The 24,135-nt window shown below is 43.3% G+C and overlaps 2 protein-coding genes and 1 pseudogene across 2 annotated transcripts; 1 reads left to right on the forward strand and 2 right to left on the reverse strand.

Moving 5' to 3' along the window:
- Positions 1-123: 123 nt before the first annotated feature.
- LOC6611016 lies at positions 124-22,535 on the reverse strand. The gene is made up of 4 exons (XM_002035537.2): positions 21,297-22,535; positions 3,281-3,890; positions 2,870-2,998; positions 124-2,448 (listed from the first exon to the last, which is right to left on the reverse strand). Exons 2-4 carry the CDS (start codon positions 3,693-3,695, stop codon positions 1,838-1,840), a joined length of 1,155 nt encoding a protein of 384 aa, XP_002035573.1. The 5' UTR covers positions 3,696-3,890; positions 21,297-22,535; the 3' UTR covers positions 124-1,837.
- LOC116800974 lies at positions 14,750-15,331 on the reverse strand (annotated as a pseudogene).
- LOC116801131 lies at positions 20,460-20,997 on the forward strand. Its single transcript, XM_032718919.1, has one exon. The coding sequence runs from the start codon at positions 20,498-20,500 to the stop codon at positions 20,921-20,923; it is 426 nt and encodes a 141-aa protein (XP_032574810.1). The 5' UTR covers positions 20,460-20,497; the 3' UTR covers positions 20,924-20,997.
- Positions 22,536-24,135: the final 1,600 nt, after the last annotated feature.

Raw genomic sequence — 24,135 nt, forward strand, 5'->3', positions numbered from 1 at the left:
TTGTCACTGTATCGAGATCCTACAATAGATACCAGGCGACATTCAATGGGTAGGGTTCAAAGTTCAAATCGGGCTAAAAATCAGACGTGGCCAGTGGTAAAGCAAAACAAATGGATTTTAATATGGTTTTGTTTAATTTGTTGGTTTTTATTTTCTTTTCGTATTTTGTGTGCCTAAATTATTTCTGCACAATTTAATGAATTTGTTATGAAAACTATGAAGTATTTGATTTGTTTACATTTCCATGTAATTAGTTGGCTAATCTAAACATTGGAACATTTTGAGTTGCTCGTAGTAATTTTTTGCGCATATTCCGCTCTCGTCTTTCGTTTTCATTATTTATTATTTACTTGATGTTTGAATTTTTAATTATAAATGCTAATTACGATTATTGTTATTGTGTGGGATAGAAGGGGAGTGGACAAAAGTGCGTTTAATGAATAAATATTTAAAATACAGTATTGCAGTTGTTCTTTCATCTCGTAAAACTAATAAATGCGAATCGAATGCATTCGAATGAAGCATCCGTAAATCGAATTAATTAACTGGCTTAATCATATTTTATCTCTCGTTTAACTTGTTTGTACATATCGACGTTGTGACTTAAATGACTAGTCTTTGGTTGTGTGTTGTCGTAAATTATAATTGTTTAATGAAAACTTGAACTTTGCGTTTGCTTTGAAGAGGAATGTTTTCGTACTTTTTTCTCTATCGAATTGAAGTAATGCAATACATATTTTGTTGTTGGAGAAACTTTCTGTTGCACGCTCCTGCTGTTAATTGCTAATTGGAGCGGATCGCAAAAAATATTTACAATTAATATACAATGGCGCGAGTTTGTTTACTTTTGCATTTACATTTAAGTTGCTGCAATGTTTGATTGTTTTAAGTACTTTTGTTGGCTGTTGCCTTGTTGAGCTTATGTTTGATATGCTTGTCATGGGTTTGTTATTACGACGAGTGGCTATTAAAAATGCGAATGCTATTAGATGCTTGAGCTCATAATTTGATTAATGATTTTGCGGATGATATTGCGACTTCTTCTTCCCACTTTCTCTTCACATTTCGCCTCATCGTTATTTGTTTTACGTTACATTTTACCAGTTTCAAAGCCCATTTGCTCTCGTCATTGCGATACAAGAGCGGAATGGAGTCAAAAAAGCCACAAAGTTCTGGACCAGTGTTTGCCCCGGACAGGTTCCCAGAATATGCTTCGCATACATTTGCCCACAAGGCTTAAGCTGAAAATGTCTATTTAAACAAAATCCAAGTGGCAAATGTTGTTCCTATACCAGACTCAACTGAAGCATACCCATTGAAATGGCATATGTGTCCCTGCGGGGCCTAAGTTCGATATATCCGAAACAATGCTGGGTGCTCCGATTTAAACTTGTGGCATCATCGGCAGTTGCCAGTTGGGTGCAAACAGAAAGCACGCCCTTTATTTGCTTTAATCCGACGAAATCCCTGTTCTAATGCCGAGCGGCAATAAAGGATGAAACGTGCATGGCATGTAAAGAGCATGTCCTGTGGCCACGCCACGCCACACCGCACCGCAACCCTCTCGCCTGTCTGACTCGATAGTTTGCGAAACGGAAACGGAAGTGACACTAAATTCGTTTCGGTTTTCCCAATTGGCGACACACAGGCAGACCGACAGACAGATACATTTAGGGAGTCCCTGGATGAACTGGCAAAAATAAACTTCACAAAATTGTTACGTGTAATCCCCTTTATGATCTGCACCCATCCATGTGCGCTGCATCTTAAGTGAAATGGGTCCACAGACCTATCCACATTACTGCTGCCAAATCCAGGCGCAGTCCTGGCCCGTTTCTCAGCTGGCTATGACCATGGTGGCTGATGTGGCACCCGGTGGCCAGTGGGTGGCTCGGGAATTGCTTGCCTCCTGTGGCAGTGATGACGATCCTATCGAGGACAACGAACTACTGCTGTTGACCGAGTGCAGCTGCTGCGGCTGATGGTACTCCGGTTCCTCGTAGGCGGCATCCTCGTCGCAGTCGTGTGGATACAGCGGCACATGGTGGTGCGTGTGGTGGTGGTGCGTATGCGAGTGGTGCACATGCTGTTGCTGCTGGTATGGATGGAAGTACTGTTGCTGTTGCAACGGCTGATGTTGCTGCTGCTGTGGAGCAGGCGGTGTGGTCGACGACGACGCTGGCGAGGCACCACCAGAAGGTGGGTGGGGCAATGGCAGTGGCAGAGGCAGCACCACCGGCAGCGGTTGCAGACCTCGTATGCTGTCCGCCGGGTGGGCCGTGTAGATGTTGCTCCTCCTCAGGTGGTTGTTGTTTATGTTGCTGCTGCTGCCGTTGTGGTGGTGCACATTGCCGCCGGCACCACCCGCCGCTCCACTTGCCCCGCCCGCGCCACTCAAGCCGTTGCCGTGGGCGCGTTTGTTGCGAGACCACCATTGCACGTGCGTGTCTGCGTGTTGGAGAAACCGATGTAGATGCCACACAATAACAAACACGAGATGTGTGCCGAAAAATAGAGAGAAGAGAGGGTGGTGGAGAAACGGGAGGGGGTTAGTTGGTGGGTCGCAGTTGCAAAAACAGCCGAATGTTGTGAGAGTCAACAAAGGTAAAGGCCTCATAATGGCCAACAGCGGGCACAGTGGAAATCATTCATCTTAAAAGCTTTAAAGAAATAAAAAATATTTTACACTTTAAGATTTTACTTTGTAAGGTTTTAAGCTTTACATTTAATTTGCTTATAAGTATACTTTTAAATGCTTTATTTGCATCTCTGAATGATTATCCACTACGCCCACTGTGCTTGGCCTACGCCCACTGTTTTCTATTTTGGCCAAGTTGGCCATGTGGCTATGTCGAGTACTAGCACTCACCGTTGCGATTGTTGGAGGACTTTTTGCGCCGGCAGCGCACCACGGCAATCATGATGATGGCGCCTAGCAGCGCCGACAACACGGACACGATGATCAGAGTCAGTGGCCAGCCCAGTTCTGTGGCCTTTTCTGCAACAAAAAAGGGGAAAAGGGTAACGGTTAGTAACGGAAGTTACTATGCAGCCCTCAGCTACCAATTCTGCACTAAGAAAAAATATATAAAATATATTACAAATTTTATGCGATTTTTCTAAGTCATTTAGATTGTCTAGCCAAAGATAGAATCAAGCTCTATCTTTAATTTATAAATGCGTATGTATATTTATTCTTTTTGTTCCAGTTAACTTTAATCAAAAATAAGCCCCGAATTTGTATCCCCCAGTGCATCCCGATTTGTATTCGGGCACTCACCTATCGTTCCCTCGAACATGAATGTGCTCTTGGTGGGCATCGCCCAGGAGCACAAATCACACGTGGTCAGGCCGTCGCTCAGCACCGGCTCGTCGACGAAGAAGGGCGGGCGGGGCGGTGGCGGTACGAAGCGTCCGTTCCAGAGGCCCTGTTCGCTGGCATCGAAGGCCATTGGCGAGCCGAACAAGTCGTCATCGTCATCGAAGATGTCGAACGTCACGTCACCAAAGCTGCTCAAGTCCTCCGCGGAGCTGCTGGCCACCAGACTGGCAATCCGCGGTGGACTGAAAGTGGGAAATTCGGAGGGCGGGGCGGATGCGGATGCGGATATGGACACAGATACGGATGCAACTTGATTTACAACGTAACCGAGACGCGCATCGTTGCTGTAGTTGCTGTTTGCTACGGATGGCATTTTCCTTTAGTTTTCCGGGTGGGGATTGAGGGAGTTTTCCGGATGAAGGGGCAAAGCTGCAATCCTTTGACGCTCCTCCTCGCTTATTGCCAGTTATCGCAGTTGTCCGTTAGTCCTCCGTTTGGCGCATGGTGAATGGATTGGGATTTTCGCCGGGCTTCGCCTGTTTACTGGTTCTTTTCTTGCAATTTTTGGCTGAAAGAAAAATGCAAACGGAAGGAGCAAGTTAGTTTTGCCAATTAAGACCTTAATTGTGCTGTCAGTATTTGCGCATTTCTCCCCCTAAGAGAGAGCTTTCACATTTCTCAGGCGTATCTCATCGTATCGTCTAAGCCTTGAGCCGAGTTAACGTTCCCTCGCAAGCCAGAGACTCATGTCAGCAATCGTTACTAAATGACTTTTTCTACCTATTTCCAATTTGTAGCCACCCCTGCCTTCTGCACTCGCTGCCTGGCATTTGTATCTCCTCAGCTGGAAATTGAATTTTTGATAGATACTTCGAGTAGCAGAGCCGCACATCGACTGCTGTGGATGCGGATACACATAGAGGACATCAACATCACACATGGCAGCCAATGCTAACGAGAATTGACAGCTTGACAGTTCGATATCAGGCTAGAAGTCAGCATTAGTTACAGTTCCGAGTTCTCAGTGCCTCAAATTTGGTTTATTAAAAACATCCTCCATTGTGTCATGTCTCCTCCTCTCCTCCTTCCTCGTCCAATTATTTTTTCCCTTCTCGGCACTTGTCTGAACAAACTTGATTTGCGAGGCAAAAATTCTGATAAATTAACACTAATTTGCAAGCGCCACGAGCGGGAGGAGGAAAACTCCAGCTCGAGCTCGAGCTAATCGGCAGGTGAAAATAAAGCAGAGTGCTTCGTTAGTTGGCTCTGTAGATCTCTGCCTGTCTAAAGCCAAATAAATCTGTTTCACTCCACTTGGCAGTTGGCAACCCTTTCACAACGTTCTTGTTCCTCCGCCTTTCGAACTACTCTTTTTTCGTACCGTTACCATAACCATCAGAGGCCGACACGTTTCAGGCATTAGCCAAAAAATTTTCAACGCTCTTCGCCCCAAACAAATGGAAATGTATAGACATGAAAATGTCGACAGAGAAATTTAAGCCTTTTACACATGCTAAACTAATATATGAAAACTTTAAGCGTAATTAAAAAAAATATATATTAAAATACAATGCTTTGTGGTAACTAATAGTTCATATAGTTGGCAAACCTTTTCTCGTAGTGCACCATTTCCACTTGCCACGTGCTTAATTAAGGAAATATGTGCATTGCTATATGAATAAAATGAGTAAAAAATGGGCAGTTTTCCGTGGAAAGTTTAATTCCACTTGCTATACTTCATATGCAGAAATGCAGCCGAGTTGCTGGTGCAAGCCGGCCAAAAGGGGCGAGAGTTCGGTGTAAACGATATTTAGTCATTCTTGAAAATGAGAAAACGTGAGGCGCATAAATTGACGCTGACTCCAAGGAAAGGGGGCAGAAAACTGAACTTCCTTCACGCAAGCGAAATTGCGAATCCAACTGCGAATCTCTCTTGGTTTTTTTGAATGAATGAACATGGAGCCGAATGGTTGAGAGGTTTCGCAGGGGTTTTTGGGGGGCCTGATGCAGAGATACTGTAAAAAGCTGTGTGGGTGGCGGTAATACTTCTTCTTCTCCACTGACTGGGGCTATTAATAAATTTATTTTCGCTGCATGCTTGAAATAAATTGTACAGTCACGTGAGCCGGGGCTCAGCGCACTTTGATTTGCCTTTGAAGGCAGTAAGCTGGTCCCGAAGTTGAGTCTTTGGCAATTCTACTGCGACGACAGCTGTCAACTGGTAGTGCGTGGGTTCCACCCATCTGGATGCCCCAACTCCTACCAATTCCCAATTGAATGTCCAAAAACGCGTCTTCAGTTTCAATCGGTTTTGCATGGAAACGTGCCTGCCGGCGGCTTCCTCTGTTTGCCAATCGAATGGAGGTGGCACAACCACCGCCCACCAGTCGACAAATAAACAAAACGAGAATCGCCCAGTGCGACAGCAACAAAAGTCGGGAAATCGGAAAATGAAAATGAAAAGTAACAACGGGGCTGCCCCATCAATAACTGAAAGAATGCACAACAATCGATATATATGTATTCACACATCGCCGAGAAGGGAAAAGCAATTACACATGTCCTATTCAATTCCACGCAGCATCGATTCAATATTTATATTTCCAGTCTGTGCCGCTCAACACTCAATCCCCTCGGAAATCCTCGTTCTGCTTTTTAATTAGTGCGAAATGTTTGTACATTATTTTCATTTATGTTTCTCCAGGACTATTATTTGCCCTCGAATATGAGCGTGTAGAAACTAATAATGCACAAAAACAAGGGGAAAAACTATGCGAAACTGTAGAGAATTGCCGAAATGTGTACTATGCGTTTTGGGGTTCGAAATTAACACACAGCTTCGGCCCCCGCAACTAAATTACCTAAATATGTGAGTGAAATAATTCCATGCACGTTGGGGAAATGCTCGAAATGCAGCTGAAATGGGAAAAATTGGAAAATAATTCGGTGCATTTAATTAAAGGTTATAATCTGCGGAATTATTCATTGAAAGCAAACGAAATCCTCTGATAAGAGCACAGCCAGAGAAATAAATAAAATTAAATCCCAATTAAAGGCAATTTTTAAGGCACAAAGGTCAGGGTAAACGAATTTATTTGCCGTAAGGCCAAATAGTCGGATGTTTTAAGCCAGAAATGTCAGTTTTGCCACAGTTGGTCTATTTTATCCTTAAGGTCGAAGAGTCAAGATGAAGGCATGGATATTTCGGACGTGTCTGGCATTTTTTGTTGTCTAGGCCAGGACACAGTATTGGCCGAAAAATAAGAGGTATGAAGTTGTACCAAAATAATTGAGTCAACGTGCTGGCATATAACATATATGGCACTCGGACAAACCGAACTGATATTGCTATGCATGAAAATTGAAATTTTATTCAAATGCCCAAACAAGTACTCACCAAGGCAGATAAGTGTGACGGCCTTCGTTGGATTTACATAAATTATGAGCACAAGATCTACGAACTCTCATTTTGGAGTGCAGTCCATAGAAAGCGATATTTTCGGGCTGAGGGAAAATTAGTTGATTTGTATGCGCGACCGGACGAAATGGAAACTAATAGAGTTGTATAACGAGTTGGGGCCCTCGGGCAAGAAAAACTGGAAAACCGCAGACCTTTATTTGCTGTCCATGCGACCCTTCGGCAGCTGATAAACTTGGCGTTTTATTGCCAATTCAAATTCAAATTGAAATCAACGAATGTGAACGTAGGGCTGGAATTTCTGTGGGATCTTCGATTCGTTGCGATCGATCGATTTTGAAATTACCAAACACATATGCATAACACTAATGAAGCCGAGATTAGATTTGAGATTTCGTTTAGCAGCGGACTTGGGATAAAATATCCATTGTTGAGCACCTGACATGCTGGCCAGATAAGCTCGAAATGAAAATAAACATTTCTATTTTTTCGAAAGGTAGTTAAGATTAGGCAACAATGGTTGAATCTTGGTCTAATTTTATAGCCCCTATAAGGATTTAAGATAAGTTTTTTATTCGAATTTACACCATACCATAGAGAAAATTCTCCCCATTACTGGTTTGAGATAAGAGAGTTCAGCTTCTCATAAAATTTCCCCTTTCAACAAAAAGCAATGTCTTGAGCCCCAGAAACCAGCTAGTTAATGCTGTCTTGGCTTACGTCAAAATTGATGAAATTTCACCCCGTTTCCCCCTGGTAATACCGTAAAGCATGCTGCCAAACAAAAGCCAAGAGATTTGAGATGCCTGATTTTCCCTTTTTGGCATCTGGGCATATCAAAACTGACTCTGAGCCACAAACAGCGTGTGGGAGCTCCCTATCTGCTCCCTGACGGTTGTGCTCTCCTCTGGGTTCCCAGATTCATAATTTTCGACAAACAAATCGCTTTATAATCCCCTTTCAAACACACTCACCCAACCGGCAGGCACTTGGCTCCGTTCTAATCCTGAGCTGTCAATAAGATATTAATGCCTCGAGTAGTCTGCCTTATTTTCGGGATTGGATGGGGGAGTTCGGGGTTGGGTCTACGATCGAGTTACAGAAAACGCATTCTGTTTAAAGAAAAAGGACGCCCTGGTCGTAAAACCTACACTAAAACCTCAAGATAGGGCTCAACGCATTGCTCTCACACTTGTTGAGGAAAACATAAAAAATGCAAAGAAGTGGGGGGCTGAGCACTTGAAATATTTAGGGTTTAGTTCGTTGCATGTTTATGATAGATATTTTGTTTAAAATTTAATTTTCACTTAGACACAAGTTATGACTGCGAGGAGGAGCAGTCCGTTTTCCAACATTTCTGCTGCCAAGTGTCTAATGCAATTTGCCTGCGAACAAACTCAATAAAGGCTGCGCTGCGTTGAATGGACGGGGAACTTTGCGGATGAGCAGGAGGAGCTGAAGGAGCTGTAGAAGCAGGTTCAGCTGATAGATTCCCCAGGACAGCCGCGGGCCACACACGCGCAGAAAGGAATAGAAGGCAGCTTTGGAGCCTCACCTTTTGGCCGGGGCCACTGTGCTCTTCGCAATCATTTTTCTTGCCAGCAGCAATGGTACAGTGGAGCCACGTTACAGGCTACTCCTTACCAGATGGGTTCTCTGTGTGTTTCGCTTGCTGGGCAGTGCACTGTACTGTACAAAAGACCAGGCCTGCAGCCAGCAGTCCATCCATCCATCGACTCCTGGGTCCCGACTCCCAGGGAAATAATCAAAAGCAGAAAGCGAAAAAGTAAAATAAATACGAAAATCAATATGTAGGCGTAAGCAGCAGCTAGGTATCCATAAGATACAGATACACACACACAGGAAACATAAAATGAATTAATTCCTTGTTGTTGGCACAGGCGAACAACGCAGTCTAATCGAAAAGCAAGTGAAAACAGCCACTACCCCCTTTACACTTCAATCAAACATATTGAACTATGATTCATTCATAACTTTACATTGATTCGTATGTATATAGACCTAGTTCACATATAGAAGCTGTTTGCATTTTCAGATTGTAGATTGACCATTTTGGAAGTTTAATATCTTTACTTCCTCATAAATCATGTGTACATTTTCGGCTTAGGTTTGCCCAGTGTACGTACTCCTTCCTCCAAGAACAATAACTTCTTCCAATCTGGTTGGTGGGCGTGGCTGGCAAAGACTGTGCAAACATGTTTAGGGCGGCTGAGAGCTGCAAAAGCCCCACAAAAAAAAAAATAAATAAAACAAGGACAGAGACACAAATCTTGGCACATAAAACAATTAGCAGGCTGTAGCAAGGGGAAATGGGTATGAGAAGGACTATGCGGCTTAGTGGAGGGTGTGGCGAGAATAAATGACAACAGTTTCGGGGCTGTGGAAATTAGTTTGAATCCCTAGTCCTCGCTATCACCAGCTACATTCATATTTTATTCTATTTATTTTTCTTCATGTTTTTCAGGGCTGCAGAAATTTATGAATATTTAATGAGCAGAGTCAAAGCCAGCAGAAATTTATGGCACATGCAAATGCCTCATATATCAAGTGGCTGTGTGAAGTCATAAAGCAAAAACAAATCTGGATGAGAAGAAAAGCCAGGCGGAGGAAAAGGACAAATGTCCAGTCTCTAGGACAATGTCAAGCCGAAAGGACAGGACATGGCAGGACAAACAAATTTCCAATCGCAAGCAAAACATTTTCCCTGACATTAATAGCAAAATAGGAAAATACATATGAAGCCGGAGGACTTTCGTTCACCATGCTTTATATAGAGATAATGCAAAGGCGGGGTATGTCATCATGTCTGCCTGCTTGACTGGCAAAAACAATAGATTAACGTTCTCTGCTTTTGTCCTGGCCGAGAAGACGACAGAAAAAGGTCAAAGTTGGTAGAAAACCTGCACAATGCGGGGCTAGATGTTAAAATAATAAAGAAATTGGGATGTGAGCGGAGAGACAAATTCAAATAGCCATAAATATATTATCGTGTCAGGATAAAGTAGCAAACTGAAAAGAAAAACCGTGTAGATAAAAATCTCTATGAACTGGGCAGTCTTGAAACTTTTCATTGGGTTATCAGGTTAACTACTCACGCCCCTCAGAACCCTCCATCAAATTAACAACTTTCAATGGCTCTCAATAAACTTGATTCAAACTCTCACTCGAATCGAATTATAAACAAATAAATACATAAAACTGCCGGGAAGGAGGAACTCTTTGCTGGGGAGCTCATAAACCAAGCTAAAAACCGAGCACATAAAAGCCAATGCCAAAGCAGTCAACAATATTGGCCAAAACGACGCAAAATGGCCATCAACTTTAATTGAGTTGAAGAGCAAAAGAAAAACACCAGCACAACCAGCTGGAATAGAAGGAAGAAATATCTTCGACTTTGTTCAGAGGGAGGGGATAATCCACTGAGCTGAGCTGAGCTGGCCGAGAGCGGAAGGAATTTTAGCAAATTAGATTGTTTTCCACTTGAGTTCGTTTTAACGCTTACAGACGCCCAGCAGTCAGGAGCCGGCCAAAAAGAAAAAAAACTCTGGCTCGAAATGGTACTGACTCAGCTCAGTCTTGTAATCTCATTGCCATTCTCCGTCTTTTTCGGGCGGTGGTACTGGTACTTGTTTTACTGTTTCGGAGTTACCTTTCCACCTGCCCCCGCACTTGCCGTTTACCTGCACTGCTAAAATACAGACACACCAAATTGAAAAAATAAGGATTTAATTTGTTAAAATATTTCATACGATATATAAAATATACATATTTCAAGAAACGACTTCAACGATCTTTAACATATTCTCTGATGTAAGATATACTTATATCATGTAAACAATCCCTTTATCGTTGATTTTCTTGGTAAAGTACCCCAAGTGAAATAGTAAGGTAAGTTGCCAATTATTTTTGTACGCGTGTAGTTGGAGCTTTGGAGGCACTGCAGCCACCCACCGAGCGGCTGCGAAAAGCAGTAACAAGCCCCAGAAGAACAACGAGGGTAAGTGGAAATGTTGCCGGGTTTCCGTTCCCTGGAACAATCATCACTCACTCGGTCGGCACAAAATTGATGATAATAATCGCACGTACTGGCGGGGCCGGCAATTGTCGAGAAGTGGGTACCACTACCCAATCCCAGTCCCAGTCCCACCGGGCTGCTCCGCTTTTCGAGGGGCAGAGCAGTAATACCAGGGCTTACCGCCCGAGCTGCGCTCCAGATGATGGCCAACAGCTGCTCCGGCAGAAACTCCAAAGGGACACCTTGCAGCGCTGTCATTAAAGCCAATAAAGTGGTCGCCAAATGACATTGTCAGCGCGTCGCTTCAAAGGCAGCTGTTAAGCCCCCATCCTCTAAACCAAAATGCACAAAAGGAAAAAAAAACACCCAACGCCCCACTGTACCGCACCGTGACGACCCCACTGTATACCCGATTTTGCTCCAGTTTTTTGTTGGTTTCGCTCAGATGTTCTTTTTGTTTTTATCAGCGACAGCAAAAAATGAAGCGAATTTATCTCTATTACAGCTAGCTGCTGCCGTGCCACGCCCCTTTGTTGACGCGCCCATCATTTGTATTGTTGACATGTTGTGCCAGGGGGCGGGGGCGGAATCGGGGGCGTGGCTGGCAAGTGATAGAGCTGATACAGATTTGAGCAGACAGCTGCGGATGAGACTGAAGCTCCATTCCAGGACTCTAAAAGCAAACTCGAGTTGAGCCCACTTTGGACATTTTTTGAAAAATGATTGATGGTCCTCCCAAAACGATTTTCCACTTTAAATCCAAAAAAAAAAAAATGCGAATCGAAATTACGCAGCTAGCGGAAATAATGGAAAATACTTAGCATAGTCAAGATAATCTTGAAGAAAATCTATCTTGCGGCTTAGACATTAAATCTGATTTAAATCTAAAATTATTTGTCTTATTGAAATATAATAGTAATTCATATTACCACATTAATTCATAATTAAACTACTTAAGACCGTTAGCTTAAATCCTCTTAAAAAAGAGTTAACTAAGGAAATTCGCAGAGAAAGGGAACCTGTTCTTCAAATGAAAAACTTTGTCACTCTATTAATCCACTTGTAGAATTAATCTTCCCAATGCAACTCAACCCACTGGAAATGTTCCCACAGCGAAGAAGCCTCTCCCCACATTCTGCATAATAAATCAACATAAACAATTTTCCAAAATGTAAATATCATAAAAGATTGTTAGCATTAACTGTCTAATTTGTTGTCATTCCGAGTGCCGCCACCATCAGTCCCACATTTTAGATATTTCAGAGCTTGTAGCCGCTGTCGTCGTCTTCGCCTCTCGAGAGCTTCTTCAGTAGAAAAGCAGAAGTCGGAGTAGCTGCGACATGATGAAGAGAAGGCGGCAAAATGGCCTGCAGCGATTCTGGCCCAAACCAAAAGGGGAAAAGCAACAGCAGCAACGTGAAAAGCTACTCAACCAGCAGAAGTGGAAACGTGTTTGAGCAACCCGCACGCTAATAACTCCGCTTTTGACGGCTGGTAAATTAATGACAGACCAAATCATTTTGGCCAACTTAAATCACTGTAAAAGCGGCAGGCAGACACAAGATGAAGTAGCACTCAGATAGAGCCTCCTAAATTCTGGACAAACATTAATAAACCAAAGGCTTTTAGAGCTTCCCGAAAAGTAAAAACGAAGAAGACAAAGAAAAACGCAGCGCTGCAACTGCATGCATAATTTGCCGACCAACGGTTTCCACTAAAAGTTTTTCACTGGAACGCGACGAAGGTTTTTCTATCATTCTCTCTTTTTTTTTGTTTTGGGGAAAACCGTTGTCTTGTCTGCGTCGGAATATCCGATTCCGAAACCGAATCCAAATCTGAGAGAGTCCAGGGCCTTGGCATGACCATGACCATAGATATAGCCATAGTGGCTTGAATCCAAATGGAGAAGACATGGAAAACCTTTTATCTAAAAGTGCTTTCTGCTTTCCCCGCGCTCTCCTCTTTCCACATTTTTTTTGGGTTTTCTTTTCACCCCATCTTTAGTGAGATGTCTGTATTAGCCAGGCAAATGCAACTGGAAATTAGGCAACAGACAGCAGTCGACTTAACAAAGCAAAGAGGAGCCAACACAACTAAAACGCTGGGCCCAATAATTTGCGGCTGCAGTCTGGCGGCTGAAACCCGAAAAAATACTCCACAGGGGAAAAAACACCACATAAAGAGGGAACAAAGCTGAAAAAAAAGTAACAGAGGCCGCTAATTTAGTTACTAACGCTTCCCGAAAAAACAGAAAAAGAAAAAAAAACAAGAACACAGGCCCAAAAGACCCAAAAACCCTCATGTACCTGCGGTTAACTGGCCAGTGCAGTTTAGTGTTTGTTGTTTGATGGTGGAAATTGTGTAGCCGCCGCTGCTGATGATGGCTAATTAGTAGCATATCTCTCTCTCTCTACTAAAATATCTATCATATGATGATGTCTTAGTTCGCCGGCTAGAACAACAATAGTATTGTCTTCTATCGGGGGTGGGGAACCCCCTAATTGACTGCCTTTGTTGGGTGAAAATTGCTGCACATTAATTGGCAACGCAGACAAAGGGGAGACATCGAAGTTTTCTATATATTCGTAGCTTTTCAACTCTTCAGTGCCAACCGCAATTTAATTGGTCTAATAAAAGTTGGGCACAAAACGAGTGGAGCATCCATAGATGTACATATATTTTAATGCTAATGTGCACACATTTGTCGGGCAATCCACATTAATCAGCATTGGGCCAGACCAATGGCGGCGAAAATAAATTTATTCAGGTTTATATATTGTATTTTCTGTTTTACGCTTTGTCCGGAATTACGTAATATATGTTTTGCGGTTTCACGGTTGTTCCTGGGATTGGAATTGTGTTCTCCGGCAGTACAGCCAACTAAAGTTTTAATTATAATAGCGGTTTCAATAAAGCGAAGCACTGAAATCATTAGTAGAAACAAACATTTAAAAGCATTCATTAACAGGACTTATACTATGAATATTTTTCTATTTTACAAGGCTTAATTTTCATGTTGTTTGTTAGTTCCTACAAACATCCCAAATTATTTTCAGGTCTCCCCTCTATCCTGTTTCAGTTTCGTTATCTTGGGACTACCTATTGATATCCTACACATTGGAATGCCGCTTTCAACACACTCGCTGGCAACCCTCAATTCCCCCGAATTTCCGAACCCTTTAGCCAACACATTCCTGGCATATTTCCCCCACTAGCACTTCACTTTGGGCAACCACAACAGAAAACAGCTCCTTGGCTAAATGGGCATGCAGAGCATATTACATTTCCTGGGCCAACTCGAAATTCTTCCACCTGTCTGAAATTAAATGCCGACTCCAACACCTTCGGAACACCACTTGCCTGTTTTCCGATATTTGTTTTAATTTTAAGCCAACCGCAGAGTCATAAAGTGGCACCCACGCCTTGGGGTCCGAAAACCTAAAACCAAAAGCAAGAACCGAATGAACCTTGGCCAAATGATGCGTGAAATTCAATACAGTAGCTGGGCTCCTCCCCTTTCTATACATTTTCAGGACTCCGGGTCTGTTAGTGTAAACACAAGCCGCATAATACAGTACTGAATCCTGCTCCTGAATCCCAAACGGCAGTAAAAAGGATGAGCAGTGATGGTGGTGGGGGAGGGGCAGGACGAAGGACGATGATGGGCTGACTAAGTGTTCCTTGAGTTTTATTTTTTTCGGTTCGGTTAAGGTCTGGGGTTCTGGTGGTGTTTGTTCTTCGCTTTGCCGAATGTGTGAAAAGGCATCAAATGGCGTTAAAAATGCTTAAGTACACTAAGACAAGTTAGCACTTCAAGAAATATTTTGGACAAACAAAAGTATTTCTCTGTCCGAAAAAGAGAGTAAGCGATTTGTACTTATATGACATATAATAGAAAAATAGAAAATGTTCTCCAAATTTTTAGAATATAGAAATATTGAGTTAAATCTTATAAGTACTTGCACTGAAAATACTAGCACAAACTAAGGACATTTCTGCAAGTGCACATGTCAGTCAGTCCCCGGGCAGCTTTAGGAATGGATTTCACTTGGGCCTGGGTTGGATTCTGTCTGTGGGCTTGGGATTGGGATTCGGCTTGGGTTTGGCACTGGCACTGAACCTGCTGCGACCATAAATTCCATTGATTGTCGCGCCAGCGTTTTGTATGACAAGTTCGAAGTCTTGTATTGTCTGTCGCCTCGTTTTGTCTTGCGTTTGTATGACTTCTGGTACCAGCCAGCCACACCCTGTCCCCTGGAGTCCCCGGAAACCCCCTGATGGCCTCTGAGAAGTCCCCCTTTAGCCCCCTGAAACTTCACCTCTGCTGCCATTCACCTGCCAGCATTCGTTTGTTTACTGCCTGCTGCCGCTTCTTTAGTTTCTTGAGTTTCCCTGGCCCGCATGTCACATAAACCGCATCTGGGAGTCCGGACTCCGGAATCCCCGGCCCTGCGATCCGCCACTTGGGAAGTGTGAAGCGGAAACCAAACAAAAGCCGCCTAAAACAACTGCAGGTAAGACTCGGCCAGAAGATAAGACGTCTGTCTGACGTCATGGGCATAAGCGAATTTTAATATTGTATACTGAGCTGTGCCGGAGACTCAATCTCATCTCAATCTATTCAATCTCTGAGGCGCTTGCTTTTCTCACTTTTAGTTTTTGTTTACCTTAGAATGGGGCAACAACGAGAAACTTTAAGAGAAATCTCCCGAAGAGCCAACGCTTTTTGATGGCCTTTTTACACCTCCCGGACTTGAGAGCAGCGAAACTATCTGGAATCTCATTCCGTTGTCCTTTTATTTGAGTTGTCGCTGCTTACTTAACAACTTGTCGCCACGATTGCCCTCTACCCCCATGGAAAATCGTCCCTTCCTCTCTTCTTGGGTAACAAAATTGCCAGCATGTCCTTTGGCCAAAGGCATAAAAAGCTGACACGAGACTCCTTTTTTCCCCTACTCTTTGGCACCCTTATTCTTTTTTGACGGTTTTGTTTGCTGGCCTCCTTTACATAACTTGCTTCAAATTTTCCTTAGTGCCCTCAGCGTCTCTTAAGTTGGCCAAGTTTCGTCTGAAGGGTTTTCCAAATGATGGAAACGAAATTTTTGACACGCGCGCTGAAATTCGAAGGGATAAATCTTTTCACGGACTTTTGCAGAAAAGTTTAGAAACAGAAATGGCGAAAAAAGAGTTAAAACTTTCTAGATTTGAAGCCACATACTCTTAAATTGCATTTGGGAAATAGTTTCAGATAACTACGACTTAAATGTGCATATTCCATTTCAATTTCGCCCATTCGCCATTTGAAAAGCATTTCAAATAATTTCCAACTTTTTCCTTTGTCACCTAAAAACTTTGTCCTCGAAGGCGAAGTAACTTCAGCCAACACATTCGGCCATCACTTATTGTTACTGTCGAAAATTCCTTTTCCACATTTCCATCGAACTTGGCCACACACACAAACTTGGACAAACTGCTAAATCCTTTGGCCAGCGAGAAAAAGAAGCGGGGAAGTGGAGGGGTGGGAGCAGGAAAGCCAATCTCTTTTTAAGCTGTTCAACAAAAAAACTTTCACTTTGTTGCCCAGGACGATCAACGCTAGAAGTTTGGTACTTCGGGAGGTGGGGGAAAAGTTCTAAAAAGTTCCGGTATTAAGTCCATTTAACCCGCCATTGAACTTTACGCCTCAACGACCAGCTAATGCAACAAAAACTGCAAAACCAAATCTACGTAAAACCAACAACCAGACTTAAAAACTAAAAAAACACTATGGAAACCAGAGGACCAGCAAGGACAACAAAGTAAATGAGCAGCCTGCCAACGGGATGAGAACGAAAATCGAGCAGGCAAATGTGCAAAAAATGGCAAATGAAACGAAAAACTTTTGTGGCAACAGAATTTTCCCTGTTCGCCGTGTTCTTTTTTATGGTTTTCATTTTTTTTTGCACTTGCAACCTGCAGAGAAAAAAAGAGAGAGAAGAATTCAATAAAATAACGCTTTCCATCTGAGCAAAGTAGTAAGAGGATGAAACTAAAATAAAGTTTTCCCCGTGCGCCGTGGCGAGGACAATTTTCGTGAAATTTGTACAGCCACGCCCCCCTCACGGGTCTGCCGCCCCCTTGGATCAGAAGGTTCGTACCACCATTTGGCATTAAAGTTTAACAATGGACGCTGGCGCGTCTGAAAGAAAGGAGCGAAAGAGCGAACGGAAGTAAAAGAAACCGCAAAAGTATTTCAAGAAGCAAAAAGAATGGAGCAGGGAAGCGGAAGAAAGAGGTGGGCGGAGGGCGAGGAACGAGGCGTGGGCGTGGCATTGGCGGCCATTTGTACTTAAACTGATCTATTTTTGTTGTAGCTCAAGTTTCTGCCTCAGCATCTGTATCTGTGTATCTGTAAGTGTATCTGTATCTGTATCCATGTGTAAGCGTGCGTTTATCCTGCTTACAGTTACACAGATAAACATTTTCGTTAAGGATAAAAATGCACGAGCAAGAAAATAAGATGGGGGCTAAGGATTCTAGAAGAACATCCCTGGGACCCGCCCACCGCCCACATTTTGTGTGTGACTTGTTTGAATGCATACTTTGTCTGGCGCTAGCAAAATGTTAAATTCACAGGCAGCATATGCTGCACTGGATAAAGAAGAAAGTCATAGGCGCCCCAAAAGGGGTTCACTAGCTGATGTATTATTCCTAGCATACTACTAACATTTTGATAAGAAAATTTAAACTCTTTCATATGCTACTTAAAGGTTTGTAATCTTTGATAATTATTGTCTTGCTATGAGTTTAAAGATACATCATATAACCCCTTAAGATACCTCCTGGAACATCCTTGAAAATTCCGCTACTTCCTTGGCATCGCACAACTTGCTATTATCGCAAGATAAATGCCAGTTCCACATAACTAAGACTTACCCGGAGTCCTGGCTCGGCTGCAGCTTGCTCCAGCAGCTGGATGGATGCTGGTTTTCAGGCTGCTTGGATGAGTCCAACAAAGCTGCTAAGCCGCCGGCAAGGATAAGCAGTGGAAAAAGGAGCAAAAGAAAAGGGGTGTGAGGAGGCGAAAAGGAGGACGAACCTGCATAACTGATGCAGGCCTCCCACAGGATCTGGGCGTGGATCCTGGAACGGTGGCATTTGCGGCATCCCTGCACCGAGATCCTGGCGAACTCGTTGTGCCGGCAAAACTGCGCCCCGGAATTTTAATAGAGCAAATTTCAACAACAAGCCAGAAAAATAAGAGCGAATAGAATGCACAGGGAAGGATGAAATTGTGCGGCGTTTTATTCTGCGCTGGTAATAAAACTTCAAAATGAAGTTTAGAAAACTTTTTAAATGCCTTTCGCCAAGACGATGGACAGGCGGTGAAGTATGGGGGCGTTCTACCTCCTCCTCTTGCTCAAAATCTCCCCCCAATAACTTAACCACGCACAAGGCACACACCCACTGAGAGGAGAAGAAAAAATAAATAAAACAGGGCTATTATAATGATGATGACGCCTACAACACAACGCCCACGCACACGCCCCGTTTTGGAAAGAGCCTCGTAGGATCCGCGCAAAATGCTAAACGGGCCCCAAGGACCAACGCAGCCAGGACACACGGCTCGGCTCTGCCCGGCCAGCTTTTTGCAAATTTACGATTATGATTATTACAAGTCGACGTTTTCTGCCAAGGATTCAAGGATTCGTGTTGCCGGAGTGGGAGTGAGCCTGTCATTTGGCCAGCTGTTGGCGAGAAGGCTTCTACTCCTGTTTCCCAAGATGAAGAACAAGTGCAAAAGAATGCGTCAAGGCATTTTAGCACTTTGCCCCCAGACAGAGTCCCATCTGAACGCCCCCATCCAAAGTTGGGCCAAAGTTATTACAACTCTTAATGATGCCACCGGGGCAGGATGTATCCTAGGGATGTGCTGCCTTGTCCTCGACTTTTCGGTGGGTGGGTGGTGGTTGGGCGGAGACATTGACCTCCAGCGGGTTGTTGGACAGCGTCTGGAAATCGGCAAATTCCATGGGGCATAATAAGCGTAAGATAAAAGTCAAAGAGGGACAAAAATTATATAATAAACTGTACAACGAAATGAAATTATTGCAACGAGGGTGGGCCAAGCTGGGTCGTTATCGGGGGGCTTCGCTGTACTGCTCTCGAAGCTGGTAAATAAAAGTTTGATGTGCAAGCATTTCGTAAAGTTGGCAAAGTTTATTTGCAGGTTGGCTTTGCAGATACACTAAATGGAGTTGGGTTGTTTCTGCTTTAGGTTTTCATTCAGCATGGGCTTACTTTAATTAAATCTGTTGTTTTGAAATCGGGGTGAAAAACCATATTTATAGTTGTAAACTTTCAGATGGTACAAATCTAAATACCATTTTAATTATTGATATTATTATTGCTGGTAGTGTATTTTCCGTGTTGGTATAAATCAAATATAGAGTATTTTAACAAAGACACACCTAAACAAATTTCGTTCCGCGCTTGTTATTAAAACTTTAAACATTTTGCAACTCTCTGGAGGGAGATCGAAAAAATCTGTTCTCCGGGTACTGTTAAAAAATTCTGAACTTTTGGGCTGGGTGATGTGGCACACCTACACACCAGCATATACACGTACACCGAGGGGCACAACAATAAGCCAGGAATGCAGGTGAGTGAGGGGTTGGGAAAGGGGGCGCAGGCGAACAGCACAGGGCGCTTTGGGCTTATCAAGTTGAGCGCATCAAATTCTCAAAAATAATATACCAAATCATAAAAGCATGACGATGAGCAATTTACCAAAGCCAAATACTCAGAGACGAAACAAACACGGGATGAAAAAAAAAATGGGACGGCGTATGGAGGAAAAGATTCAAATCGAGAACGTGCCCCAAACGAAGAAGAAGTGCCCAGTCAAGACGATTATGTACGTATAAATAGGTATACTTTCGGTTGCGCTGTAAAAACAACAAACTAAATGATTAATGATGAACCGCTTTTGTCTGCTAGCAAAGCATTTCATTTTCACTTTTCCACCGAGGCAGCTCTGGCTCACTATGAACCCCACAATTGGAAATTGAAAATGTTATTTTTCAACTTGAACTTCGATTGCTGGCATCTCGCCTCGCTTTCCACTGCTGGCCGTAATCACTTTGTCATTGCCATCATTTTTCAGCATCAATTGTTTAGCGGCTCGACATAAATTCACTTCAGAACCAAAAGCGAAGAAACACAAGAGAAAGAGAACCCGCTCTGGGTCTAATGGAAATTGAGAGATACAAGAATCGAAGCCGAGCAGCTCCAAGTGGCCCGTCACAAATGTATCTGCAGTTCGGAAAACTCGATGGTCTTCAGCCAGATGGAGTGGACTTCCGTGGAATTGGCCTACAGCTTGGCCCGCTTTTAAGTCGCACCGAAAGAGAGATCAAAAGAAAAATCGTTGACTTACTTGAGACGAAGTCGGGCTTAAGCTTAAGAAATATTACCTCAATATATAAAATGATCTAGTAGCTATAAGTATGTGCAGTAATTTGCACGGGATTAATACAAATCTCTGTTGAAGTTTTAACACAAGTACATAAGAAAATTCCCTTGTATAATTTCCATGGTATAACCAAATAAATTAATTCGAAATGTAAAAAAAAACCGATTTCATGCCAAATGTCAAAGCCTTAAATTTCTGTTAGTCACAAGCGATTTGTAATGATAAAGCCAGATTTCTCAGCTTATATCAAACGAATCTCCACGGACTATGGTTTGGATACTGCGACTATTGCCAATCCTTTGCGCCAGCGTTTTAGCTTATAAGAAAGATGACAGCACCAATAGCATTATACTTAACGATGGAGCTATAACGGTAAACACCTCCACATCGGGACTTACGGAAGCGGAGGGAAATACCTATGTACCAGGACCTGGATTCTTTCAAGAGACTATCCTTGGCAAAAAAGCGATTGGTTCAGCTCCTCGATTGCCAGATCTTGGAAATAATATCGTCGTTATGAGCGAAAGTAAGCAATTGAAGGCCGGTGAAAAAAACATTGTTAACTCCAAAGTGCAAACGGTTACAAGAAAGCCCAAAAAGTCAAACACCGATTTATTTCATGGTATACAATTATATCAAGGACCCATTAATCAGAGGTTTGAACACGATCTCTATGACCATCATCACGATTAAAACATCCTTCAAATTTATTTGTTAGAGGTGTTAATTGAAAATAAATCCAAGACAATATATTAAAGTATCACAGACTAATATAAAATTCTTTTAAATACTTTGAAACGCTCTTAAGTTAATAACTGGTTACAAATTATAGTAATTTCGAGTATGAAATCGAAAGCATTTACTCAGGCACCAACTAATTTGGCATTTCACGGGAAACTAGATTTATAATTATAAAGTAAAAACCAATCTATTTACTTTGTCATAAGTATTTAGCCGTATCTTGCCTGTCTTGCCAATAAATTCTTTCATAAATCATTTTAGGAATCGAAACAAGCTTAGCAAGCAGGCAATTGGATGAAGGAAATACAGAATTCTTGAAACTCACCTCGTTTTGATGTGCAGCGATGTGTTTGTGTGTGCCAATTAGCCCGTTACGTTGCCAATTGGAATGTCCACTTGACTTTGCCGTGTGCTCAATGCGCTTTTTATGGCCAATGTTGCAGATGCTGTGTTCCTGTTGTCCTTTTCACACGGCGACAACGCGGCGTAGACGTAATCCACAACTTGAGCACCGTTTAGTGTGGCTCGTTGTTGTTTTAGTTGTTGTTTGAGTTGTTGCTGTGTTGCAAGGATAACGGTAATTAACCCGTCGGGGTCGCCTGGCCGCAATTGCATGCCAGTCGTTGGGTTATTGGCCGCCACCGAGCCGCTCGCTTGACACTTTTCAAACTTTTTCTCTCTCAGTTGGGCAGCTTTTTTATTCGCACACTCGGCGTTTAGAACAACACACACTCATGTACAATGGACGTCACACACACACTGGGACACACTTCACTATGCGCTAATTTTTTTATTCCGCGGCTGCATTTGCTTGCCTTTTACACTTTTTGCCTGCGTCCGCGTTGCAAATCTTAGCGCGTTGTTTTTAAAGAAAATTCCAAAGGCGACGACAACGGCAGCCGTGTTGTTCTGTATGTGTTTTTCCTTACTTTTTTTAGATTTGTTTTTTTTTTGTTTTCTTTTTGTATTTGTTTTTTTTTTTTGCCGGGTCTGGCGCTCCGGCGGCAGCTCTTCCGCAGAAACAAGCTTGCAAGCAGGTTGACCAAGACCAAACCGAGTCCAAGATGCAGCAAGGAGTTCGAGGTGGAGGTGAAGGTGGTCGCTGCTAGCTGGTTGCTGCCTGCTGCACAAGTTGCAGCCAAAGAAGTTGCAAGTTGCAGGGGCGCGGCTGCGGGCTACAATCTGCAATCTGTTTGTGGCATTAAATCAGTGAACCAAGACGCTCCTCCGCTCGGCGGCCAGATTTGTTTATGCCTCCTCACTGGTTATGCAAATTTGTACTACAGCTGTACGTACAGCTCAATTAACGCGGCATTCTTGGGGATTCTGCCAAACTGCCGATCGCACACATTGATCACCGCACAAAATCACTTAACAATCGGGGTTTATGTATCATATCAAATCATATAGTGGTACCCTGAACTGAAACTCAAAGACGAAACTAATGTTGCTGATGGGGGGTTGCTATGTTGCCAATGTTGCGAGCTGTTTTTGGTTCTGGTTTGGTTTTTTGTGGGGATATCGTCGTCCGCGGCCCGCTGACTTTTCGGCTGGCAACGTTTCGAACCGGTCTCAAGTACAAACTGAACGGCACGCACTGGGAACAGGTCCGTCGAGGTCCGTGGAACATGGGCGGAACGCCATGGAACCGGCACACTCAACGCCCCCGAAAACTCACTCAACGCTTGAGCTGGCCGCTCGAGTGGAACTCGGGGTGGAAATCACTCGGCATGGAGTCTTTTCGGGAGCAAGTCGGTCAGGTGTTTAAGCCGCTGCCGCAGTTGCGTCCGCATCTAATTGTGAATGATTTATGTGGGTCGTCGTCCCCCACCGGGCGGCACCACCAGCAACTAGGAGCACTAGCACCAGCACCAGCACCGCACCATCGATATGCAGCATAACATCGGGGCATCAACGAATCCACTCTTTTGGCCCAAAGAAAGTGCCATAAGCCGTTGCCGCTGGAATGGTGCAGGCTTTTCTTTCACCGCCAATGCAGTTCGCACAATTGAAATGAATATTCAGATGGCCAAAAGAGCGGAATCGGAAGAGATTGGTGAGTGTTAAAAGTGGGTAGGAGTGTGCCATCCTACACGGAGGAAAAAATGGTGCGCCTATTAGTTTCTGCTTGGTCTCTGCAAACTTATTTGTTAGGTTAAAACCGTAAAATCAACAAATTATACACAACATGCATTTGAAATTTGTAACCTAATCCAGCTTGGCAAGCTCGAAATTGCATTCTGTAAGTACGAAATCCCCAATTTATTTTCTGTGTGATTTGAGCAGAAAACAGTTGCCATTCAGTTGGTTTAATCCCGGCCAGGTCCAGGTCGTTGGCTTTAAATTATCAACGGGACAAAGGACACTCTGCCCAGCTGGTCAGGTCCCAACTCCCAACTGGCGGTGGCCACTGGCCATGACTAAAATCGCCAGCACATTAACAGTTCGTGCAGATGGCGGAGGCGAAGGCGATGGTAATGGTGATGGTGACTCAGGCGGCGAGGTCAGACTGGTCTGGTCTGATCCCTTTTGGGGGAGGAAAAGCACCTGCTTTATTATGCAAAAGTTTGCCGGCTCCGTCAGGTGAGTGTCCGTGGAAAATTCAGTGGAGAAAGCGGCGAGCAGCGAGGGGCGATGCGTGTGTGCAGTCAAAGTTACGGGCGGGTCGAGGCTTGGACTCTACTTAAAACTTAACCAGCACAAAAAACGTGCTTCAAAGGCCAGTGAAATCATGGCAGATAAATGGTGAAAAAAGCACTTAGTTGTTGCTTTTATCAGTAATTAAACTTTATATCATTAGGTGTTTTATCAAAAGAAATTATGGCGGGTGAATACTGCAAATGGACATTTTAATGGGAAAGATGCAGCCTGCAATTTTCTTCTCTCTTTTGCATTATATCATTCATTTTGACTGAAGATGATGTCAAAGAAAATACAAGTAGAAACTGTTGCCTATTTAAAACCTATTCGCTAGTCCCTAGCAAATATAACATCTAAAATGACCATTTTTATCTTAACTTTATGTTTAGTAGGATGGTAAAAGTTGAACATTAAATTTAAAAAGCGTTTTCATCTCCATCGAATGCCTAGCAGCTGGAAATTTCTAAAATAAATCATAAATAAATTCAATCAGGCCTTTAGCAATTCCTTGAGAAGTAAATGCT

The sequence above is a fragment of the Drosophila sechellia genome, chromosome 3L (assembly GCF_004382195.2).
Source record: "Drosophila sechellia strain sech25 chromosome 3L, ASM438219v1, whole genome shotgun sequence".
Classification (NCBI taxonomy): Eukaryota; Metazoa; Arthropoda; class Insecta; order Diptera; family Drosophilidae; genus Drosophila; species Drosophila sechellia.

What these genes read in the sequence shown, in the direction of transcription:
- LOC6611016 (XM_002035537.2), bottom strand. Translation starts at nt 3,695, where the DNA reads ATGCCATCCGTAGCAAACAGCAACTACAGCAACGATGCGCGTCTCGGT. An exon ending in CATGTTCGAGGGAACGATAG is followed by an intron (nt 2,999 to 3,280) that starts GTGAGTGCCCGA and finishes TTTTTGTTGCAG; the next exon opens with AAAAGGCCACAGAACTGGGC. An exon ending in GTCCTCCAACAATCGCAACG is followed by an intron (nt 2,449 to 2,869) that starts GTGAGTGCTAGT and finishes TCCAACACGCAG; the next exon opens with ACACGCACGTGCAATGGTGG.
- LOC116801131 (XM_032718919.1), top strand. Translation starts at nt 20,498, where the DNA reads ATGGTTTGGATACTGCGACTATTGCCAATCCTTTGCGCCAGCGTTTTA.